At 40.2% G+C, this 9792-nt stretch overlaps 2 protein-coding genes across 2 annotated transcripts; both read right to left on the bottom strand.

The window, feature by feature from the left end:
• Positions 1-391: 391 nt before the first annotated feature.
• Positions 392-7891, bottom strand: LOC108887730 (structural maintenance of chromosomes protein 3). Its single transcript, XM_018683264.2, has 14 exons — positions 7704-7891; positions 6942-7017; positions 6753-6791; positions 6585-6652; positions 6327-6398; positions 5441-5520; positions 5256-5334; positions 4875-4992; positions 4291-4466; positions 3863-3943; positions 3116-3280; positions 1478-1599; positions 947-1160; positions 392-517 (listed from the first exon to the last, which is right to left on the bottom strand). Exons 1-14 carry the CDS (start codon positions 7716-7718, stop codon positions 410-412), a joined length of 1413 nt encoding a protein of 470 aa, XP_018538780.1. The 5' UTR covers positions 7719-7891; the 3' UTR covers positions 392-409.
• An 816-nt stretch (positions 7892-8707) lies between these two features.
• On the bottom strand, positions 8708-9566 carry LOC108887729 (dual specificity protein phosphatase 5). Its single transcript, XM_018683263.2, has one exon. The coding sequence runs from the start codon at positions 9447-9449 to the stop codon at positions 9117-9119; it is 333 nt and encodes a 110-aa protein (XP_018538779.1). The 5' UTR covers positions 9450-9566; the 3' UTR covers positions 8708-9116.
• Positions 9567-9792: the final 226 nt, after the last annotated feature.

Raw genomic sequence — 9792 nt, 5'->3', positions numbered from 1 at the left:
GCCTTGACTATATTTTCACTATTAACCCACTACACAATTCATCCACCCGAGAAGACCTTTTACAAGCAAGAACTGTCTGGCAACAGTGGCCCAAGGCATCATCCTCTGTGTTATATAAATAAACCTCATTGTTTAAGAGGACAGAGTAGGCCTGTGACATTCACAGCAGACAATACTCTGCAAACCGGAAGCAGCATATTGACTTAAAGTGAAGGCTGAATATTCAACCTTTCAGCATAATGCAACATACAGGCATGACTCATCTAAAGATTCATCTAAATCATGTGCCACTACACTTAATGTAATTATAGAATAAAAATAAAAAGCATGAGCACAAGCTGGGGATGAACTTTCAATTAAATTGAAAGATGTGAGGTCAAAGAGAAGGCTAGAGGGAAAGACAAGGCTCTTACTTTCTTTCGCTCTGCAGCTCATCTTTCCTGTTCTTCACTTCATAATATTTTTTGTCCAGCTCCTCAACACGAGTCTTGACCTCATTTAGATCCTGATCGAGTTTCTGAAGAGAAAATTTGAAAGTGGGTCAGGAGGTTAGATTAAAACTACAGAAACCATGAAAAAAATGACAAACACATCACAGAAGTCCATTTAAAATAATGCAATATCAGATTTTACTATCAATCCTCAGGCTATAGACACAAGATTAAAAACCACAACAACAACCTGAGGTAATTTTAAGGAAGAACTGAATAGAATAGCATTTCTTCCCAGTAGCAACAATGGTAGTAGACATGTTCTCATAAATCTAGCAGTAACTGCAGTCCACAGTAATTTACACCACAACTACAAAAATACCATTACCACCTGAAATGATAACTCCCTCCAAAACTGATCCTGAAAATGGGTGTGAAAACCAAACGCCCCACTAAATTACAAATCCTTTTCATGAAAAAACAAAAAAGTATTTGAACAGTTTGAGTTGTCTTACATTGTACTGCTCGAGGTTCTTCTCCTTATTTGTCTCTGTGTCCTCCAGGTCTTTGTGGATGGCTGCGATCTGCCTCTTTTTATCGTTGATGGCCTGGTCCAGAGACTTAAGCTCCTTCTTAATCCACTTGTCCCTCTCCTCCTTGGAGGTGAACTGACTGCCACGGCCCTGCTTGGCATACAGGTCAGTCCTCTCCTGAGTAGCCTGGGCCAGTCTGGAAGGAGATGAGAGTTACACATAAGCAGCAGAATTTTGAAAGTAAGTACGGGTATGATTTATTTAGGTCTTCCAAAGGAATATTATGATAGAACTGAATACAAAGTTATCTTACAATCACCTTCCTGCAACTGAGAACTCCAAATATTTGTAGCACACCTGCACTAGACTGCTTTGTAGGAGAATCTACAAATATGTGATGTGCATCAACCTCTTGATCTCTCCCACTCAATAAAATGTGATGACTGACTCACAGAGTTATGTCTGATCACCAGCTGCCCAAGAGACCATAGCTGAGAATGAGTCATCCCTTACCTGGAGATACCCCGCTCCTCTTTTTCCTTCACCATGTTGAATTTGGGCTCTGTCTCCTGCAGCTCTTTTTGCTTTTCCTCGATTTTCTCCAGCAGCTTCTGTCGCTCCTTAAGCAGGCGTTTCTGGAAAAGCAAGAACATTATATCTTAAAACAAATCTTCAAAACGGATAACTTCAGAGGTGAGAAAGGGAAGAAAAGCAAATATGAAATGATGAAATGAAATGAATAAACTGTTGACAGTGGAAGGATGATCAAACAAAGTAGTTTATGTTAAGACAGAAGATACAGAGAAGGGCACAGGCTTAAGACATTTAAACAAAATGACTAAGATGTAAGTACTCCTTATCACCTCAGCCATACCCCCACATTAATTCCTAATGCTCCAATTTCAAATGATTTCTGCACAATCTGTGTTTTCATTTCTACAAATAATCTCATGATAAAATTAATGGAAAGAGTTAAATCCAATTCTCATCTGTCATATTCCAAAAATGTAGTACTCCTCACTTTTATCGAACAACAGCTAACCACATATTCTATATTAAAGTGTATTTTATGGTGTTGTGTGTGCACAGTGTAGAATATAAGTAGTTCCTCCAACAGGTATGAAAACCTCTACTTCTCCCCTGCGTGTCAAAGCCTCCTCAACCTGATAAAACCGGGAGCATCAGCAGCTAGTGACGCAGTTCTGCTATCCATGCTTTTCATTTTGCTCCAACAACTTTGGGCTGATGCCATGCCAGCCATAGCCAGATGGGCTTAATCCAACCACCAGCCAGCATGCTGCCTGGGATCCATCATGGTTCACACACCGAGTGAGCCAATAAAGCCAATGTGTATGATTATCATCTTCAGACTCACACGTGCACACAAACACACACTGAACATAAGGCCATACGGACAGTGATCTGTGCCAGCTCTGTACACAAAACTTTGTGCCAGGAATGATGTATAGTGGAGCTGATGGCAACGAGTCTGATATGCAGGCTGGTGCTTCCTCTGTTTTGATTCTCAACTCATCCCAGTATTGGACCAGCAAATGTTCTGTTGAAAGAATTAGCACTGCAACTGTCAATTCTATACATTTGGACAAACTTCTTGTTTTCCCTTGAGGGAAATGAGACTAAAACAGTTAACTGTTTGGATCACTACTTTTTGATTTGATAATACATTTCAGAAGATGATAATCAACAGAAAATTAATCCATGATAATTTTGTGATATTAGTAAAAATAAAGATCTGCTTTTTACAGTTTTCAAAAACAGTCAAGATTTTCTTGCCATTTTCTGATTCATATTATTGTAAACTGAATACTACAGAATGTTTTTACTGTTAGTCAGAGTAAATAAACTATTTTACAATATCACTTTGGGCTCTGGTAATCCCACTTCTCTTTTAATACATTTTAAAGTCTGCATAATCAATTGATTAACTGAAAAGAAAATCTATAGATTAAATCAACAGATTTGTGAAGGCCACAAAAGGTCATTATTCCAGCAAAATTACTAGACAAGTGAAGCAACTGTGAATACACCATCCCTCTCTACATACAGTGATGATGCAGGGGAAGGGGGATGGAGAGAGTTGTTGGTGCAGCATCACGTGTGCAGAGTGACGCAGATGGGAGGCTTCCGTACCCTCTGTTCGCTGTTGCCTGCCAGCTCATCCTGCAGGTCCTTGGCCTTCAACTCAAGCTTGGTCCTCTGCTTGATCTGCTCCTGGCGCTCTGCCGACAGCTGCTCTCTCTCCTCCTTCATAGCAGAGATCTTGGATTTCAGCTCCCGCACTACACGCTCTGTCTCCTACAAAAAAAAGGAGCCAATATAAAGAAACACGCTGTGAGATTTAATTCAAAGAAGTGTGACTGACACTCACACTGACTGTCAGGAGAGCTGGATACACTGGCCCTCTAAAAATAAGTCCAAATTCATTCATTTATTCTCAATTTTATGCACATTCCTTAAACGCGAGGACTGAGATATCCTGCTCACTACAAACTAACAAAGACCATGACGACATTAGACATAAAACTGATATTCAAAATATATATTTTTTGCATGTTATTCATGTCTGCGGTTTTTAGCTGAGAGGGGTGACTGAAAATTCTGTTATCATTTCTAGTCTCTCCACAAAATCACATCCCAACAATACTGACAGAGACTATGAACTTTGTTACTATGATGAAGGCTAATTTTAACAAAAATAAATCATAGTATGATAAAGTAATGATAATGTTCTAAAATTATGCAATCTGCCAACGGTAGCTTTGCTGGCAGGGGAGGCATGCCCTAGTCCTCTCATTCGGTATTTCTATCTAACTATGTATTTAACAACCACCCCACAAGATGGATAATGCTGTGATGATTTGCAGTGGAATTCTTTACCTCTACTTTGTCTCTGGCATCTTGCTGAGCATCACGCAGCTGCCTGGATTTGTCTCCACAGGTCTCTCTCTTGCTGGACAACTGAAAAAAAAAAAAAAACACACAAAATACTAAACTGTAATTTTCAGTGCAGAGGCCACTGTGACTAGTTGATTCTCAATTAATTAATTCATAAATAGATAAATCAATGCATTTTATTCATTCTACCAATTAATGTCCAAATGACTGCTTGACATTTGACATCAAAAATGTTGGTGAAGTGGACAAACAACAACCAAATCAATATCCAGTCAAACAGCATTCTATGTTATACTGAAACATTCTAAATGACTGCTAATGGTGACTTCCTATCTTAGCAGCAAAGCAGATGGCAATCACAAAGTCTATCACGTTCTGTGTATATCTTTATTTTTTCCTTGATTCATTACCTCGTCTAGTTTGGCGCGGGTTTCGTTCAGCTCCTGGTTGTAGATGGTGTACTCCAGCGCTCTTCTCATCTTGTCCCACTTCTGGTACTGAGCCAGCTCCTCCTTCTCATCCTCCAGGGTGTGCAGACGCTCCTCAATGTACTTCAGCAGCTCATTGATCTTCTCCCGTTTCCCCTCTGGGAAACACACCCACCAGGTTGTTTTTAAAAATGCAAACCACTACTAAGTGCAAACTTAATTTTCTGGAACTGGCATAATTTGACACTAGACACACCAGTGATAATTGTTTGGTGAATGCTGTTAACTGCTACAGGAACTGTATGTTGGTCATCATCATGCACATATTCATTAAACAATAATACAAGGAATGCTGTCATATTTCCAACTTTTAAAACACCACTTTTTTGTCAATATATGGACTGTTTGCAGTGTGCTTAGCGTGTCTGAAGCTAATACTTTGATGACCAAATACCCCAAACACAAATGAGAGCATGAAAACAAACTGTTTTGGGGAGAAGTAAAAAAAATATATATCACTATTCTAATCACTAGTCTAAGAAACAGTAATGTTAAGAAGCTGTTACCTGTCTCCTTCATGAGAGAAATACTCTCCTCCTTGCGCTCATCATACACCCGTGTCCCTGCCACCTCTCGCAGCAGTTTCAGGCGCTGGGAGTCAGGTGCTGTGGCCATTTGGTTGATCTGAAGGAAACACAGAAATAGTGCATAAGGATGAATACCCTGCTGTCTGGTGCACCGCTAAGATTTTCCTGCCAGAAAAAATAAACACCACGTGTGAAATTTTGATTTTACAAATGAACAACAAACTTTCAGTCTGCCAATACTGCAGGCTATTATTTTCACTTTTTTTTATATAGCCCTACTTGCATACTGTACTGTATTACACGGCACTGAAAAACACAGTTTTGTGTGTTGTGTGAGTTTACCACCCACTCCTTTCTCACCTTTCCCTGCTTGACGATGTAGTAAGGGTTACTGCGGGAGAAGCCAGCACTCTCCAGAAGGTTCATGACATCATTCTTACTGCAACAATAACAGACACAATCAAACAAGTGATTGCATGGAATCACAGAGTTGTCATTTCCTGTGATTACAGGGACACAGACAGTCACTTCACAGTAATACTTACGTCACCATCTTCTTGTCTAAGAAGTACTGGTCCTTCTTGGCGCCAATGACGCGGCGAAGGGAGACTTCCTCTTTGTCAATCTGAAGGAAGAAATATTTATCACTGGTCAAGAGAAGGATCACACACAGCAGCAGAATTGGCTAATGGTGTCACAGTATTACCAGACTGCATGATTACGGTTTCATTCCAGGTTGAAAACAAGCTTTGGATTTCTAGCATAGTTCTAACACCCTGTCTTTATCACCAAAATAATAAGCACAGTGAGTACCGCAGTATGTATTACAAGATTTGTACCTACAATCAATGCTTCAATGGGAGGTGGTTCAACATGAACTGAACAAGTTCATATAGTAAAAATATACCATTTCCACTCGTAGCTTGGACTAAGAACATTGACCCAAGTTGTTTTGTGGCGGGAGATGTCAGTATTTGGTACTTTGCCACATGTATTGATTGTATTGTTGTCCATTTGTAAGTACTGGTACAAACACAGGTGTAAAAGCGGCTAGGTTGCCCATCTTAAAAACAAAATTCTCCTTTGACTAATTTGGTAGATAAATACTTTTTTACTCTGTGGTTAATTAGCACAAGCGCTGCACATAAAAGTGCTAATTCCACTATCAACAGCAAAAACTTGGGAATCCAATTGAATGCTCATTTACGCTTATACTGGCCAATCCAGATGGCTGCCAAATATATCCATACACCTCTAACTTCAGCTTGTAATGGCTTCAGCAATCAAAACAAACAAGCATTTATGACACATACACAGAGAAGATGGGATGTCATTTGAGAGGCTTACTGAAAGGTCTGAAAAGTATCAAGTTGGAAAGAATCAATCAATGTGACAGTAACAGGATCAATATGAAATGTCTGCCATTCCTACCGGCAGCCGGTTGTCAGAGTTGTCAAATATAATCTCCACAAAAGCTGAAATGACACGAGGACCAGTTCCTTCCTACAGTGAAAGGAGAAGAAAACACAATGATGACATGTTTATATTAATAGTCACACAGATAATCCTATTACGACTTTATAATCTACCAGTTATTAGGAAGTTACACAAGCTTGTTAAAATAAGCATGTCAAGGAACGTCTATGCAACCACCATCTGCAGTGTGCTTACTATTTAGATGGCACTTACATGGAGCAGGGCCAGGCGCTGTTCAGGTCGCAGGTGGCTGAACTCATCACTGAGCACAAACTGAATGGCTATGAAAACAGAGATGAGCCACAGTTTTAGACAACAAACAAAAAATACATAAAACGTTACAGTGTTTGCCTGCTGTTGAGTAAATTGAGACTCACATACCGTAGAAAAAGTTACTTTTTCCTGACCCATTCCTTCCGACTGTAAGAGAAAAACATACATGACACGGTCACAGCCATTCACAGGAGACAAGTCTTAAGCAACCAATTGTGGTCTGGCGACTCACTCATAGAAGTCCCCCACATACACATATTTTAAAAATACAGTACTTGGAAGTGAGCGCATACTCACCGATAACATTGTGCTTTGGACTAAACGGGTCAACCACAGTTTGGTCCCTGTAACTTCGGAACCCCTGGATGATGACCTGCACAAGGACCCAGAAACCACCATGAGCACTAAGTTTGTGACATTCTTCTGTTTAGATAGCGTTAACGTAATGAAGCTAAACAAAACCGAGTCAAAGGACCTCAGTAGCAAGCCCAACCGTCCCTGAATGCAGCAATATCACTACCTCTACCTACCTCTCTACCTCCGATATATTCTACATGTGTAACTTGTGTGCTAACCTCAGCAACAGATGTATTATGAGCGGGGCACGGTCTCAGGGCCTTGACTGACGACCGCTGTGTGAGCTAGTTTTCATTCAGGACGTTAACCGGTGTGCATGCTTGCTAACAAGATTAACCACGAGTTAGATGGCCACAATGCCACCAAAGCTCATATATACACACGATGAAAGCAAATATAATATGGTCTAGTGCAACATTAATGGAGAGAGGAGATATCTGCTAACATAACGTTAGCCCTTTAGCGTTAGCTTAGCATCTTCAGAAGTGGGACGGGCAATTCGAGATTAATCGGGGTAGCGCTAGCTAGTATTCTGTTTTTGGTGTGAGTTTGCTTAGCTCTGCAATCCCATTACCGTTAGACTATGTGCAAAACCTCGTCATCCTGAGCACAATCATTCAGTGGAATAACGTTAAGCTAGGATAATAAACGTTAGGCCACTGACAGTCGGCAATACGCACACGTCCGGTGTCGTTAGCTTACCTGTTTGATATACATGGCTGTCTGTGCGGGGCGTCTCCTCAGCTGAATTTGGACTTAAACTCCCCTCTCCGCTATACTGGAGAAGCCGGGAATTTAATAACCCAAAACTCAACAAACAATTACAAACTCTTGCATTCAAAATTGGTGACACAGTGTGGCAAAAGAGAATAACATGGAAAATGGCGGCGGGGGCGGGATAAAGTGGATCATACCATTATCTGAAAACAAGGTTGTAATGATGAATAAATACTAAATAATTTGTGGTAGTAATATAATTTAGGCGACATTTGACAATGGGAAATACTGTTCTTATTAATATAGTATTTAGAATTTTTTGGCCGCCGCTAGTTTCTACATAAACAACACGTTTGTAGCGTTTGTTATTGATAACCCCCCTATTTGTAGAGTTGGTACAGCCTAGCTGTCTGTAGTCTAGGCGCCAAAGACAGAAAATACTAGGAGTGCTAACTGAAGTAATACATCCATGAACTGAAGTCAAGTCGAGACTGAACTTGTCAGTCGACGAAAGCTGTTGGTAATTACTAATTAATATTGTTCACCATATCTGTCGAAAACACTATGTTATTCTCTTTTCAGTTGGTGTTTTATAACCTGTGGTTTGGATTTTCAATATGTAATGCAACATACAAGTTTTCATGCTATAGTTTGTATAGATTTCGCTCAGAAACTAACTTGACAAAGAACCTGGGCACATACAGTCTGACTTTGATTTGACTTACAAGCAGCCACTAATCTAAATTGCTCATAAAGGCCAACTCAAAGTCACTGCAGGTGTCACTGTTGTCTCTTCTGTTTTTTAGGCCTGTCCTGACAGAATGTAAAACTGAAAATAAAAAGGTTTTGAAAGTAGTGTTGATTTTTCCTTGTCTTACATCTTGCAGGAATCAGTGTGCCATAAATTATGTGGAAGCTCACTTTCAATTCCATTTAATTTCTCAGTTACGGATCCACCAAAAATGCAACAATGATGACATGACAACAACTTTATTGTTGTGGTGAAAACATTTATTAAACACATATTAACATCCACATTATTGGAAAAAATCAGACGGACTGTCATTTTCAAATAAATTAGGTTTTAAATGCCTTTCTTTATTTGTGAATAGGCAAATGAATCACAATATCAACCTAAGGCATGTATATTGCAGTTTACCACTGTGCTGTGTTGTTACATCTCTGCAGGTCAGAAGACGGGAAAACAGCATCGATGCCTCCTGCAGCCCATTCATTTCATAGGCCTCAAGTTCCATGAACACAACACTATTATCTTGACTCTTATGTTGCTGATCTCCAGTCTATCTGCTCTGCTGGTTTCAACACCAGGCACACAGAGAGCATTTATTTTATTTTATTTATTTTTTCAAGTAAGACTACAAGCAGTCACAGTTCATTTTAAGGCAGTGCAGTTATTGGGCTCAGTTTGAACTGGTGGTGGACCGGAGACTGCAGGTAAGAGGTAGGGAGGGTGATCACGGATGGCTCAAAGTTTTTGGTGTTGAAGGTGGTGGCGAAGTCGTTGGCAAAAAAAGAGGCAGATTCTGGGACGCAGGGTGTGGCCGGTTCAGGTGTGGCAGTGTGAGCCGGAGCCATGGACAGGACCTCTGACTCAAACTGCAGCAGCTGACCCATGAAACTGAAGTTGGGTGAAATGACTGCCCGGCGCTGCTTGATGATGTCGAAGGCTGCGTCGAGCCGCAGCTGCTGCGTCCTCATGATGTACGCCATGCAGATAGTAGGTGAGCGTGAGATGCCTGCTTCGCAGTGGACCAGGACCTTTCCCCCTGATTGCTTCACGTGATCTGGAAGGAGAAGGGGACAAGCTGACGTTAATAATCTGGATTGAGATGGGGGTATGGCTTTTCAGTCTTTCTGTGATCATCAGCAAAAGAGTTGCACAGAATTAAGCTAGCATCAAATTAATTATTAAAAAACAGTTTTTTCCATTTTGAAATATGAGCTATGATATTGTATCAGGTTTTATTTTTTTGTTTTGTTTATGTATGTGTGTGTAATTAATATTTTTTAAAGTCAAGTTACGTGGTAGAGAGGTTACAATGAATTAACAGTG

This window comes from Lates calcarifer, unplaced genomic scaffold (assembly GCF_001640805.2).
Source record: "Lates calcarifer isolate ASB-BC8 unplaced genomic scaffold, TLL_Latcal_v3 _unitig_126_quiver_2059, whole genome shotgun sequence".
NCBI lineage: Eukaryota > Metazoa > Chordata > Actinopteri > Centropomidae > Lates > Lates calcarifer.
This window is presented reverse-complemented; position numbering and strand designations above follow the sequence as displayed.

Bases quoted from the DNA above. Each gene is read 5' to 3' on its own strand.
- LOC108887730 (XM_018683264.2), bottom strand. The intron at 5,521-6,326 runs GTAGGAATGGCA...TTCTTCCTTCAG, and splicing joins ACTCTGACAACCGGCTGCCG to ATTGACAAAGAGGAAGTCTC. The intron at 4,993-5,255 runs GTGAGAAAGGAG...TGTTTCCTTCAG, and splicing joins ACATCGTCAAGCAGGGAAAG to ATCAACCAAATGGCCACAGC.
- LOC108887729 (XM_018683263.2), bottom strand. From the start codon at position 9,449: ATGGCGTACATCATGAGGACGCAGCAGCTGCGGCTCGACGCAGCCTTC.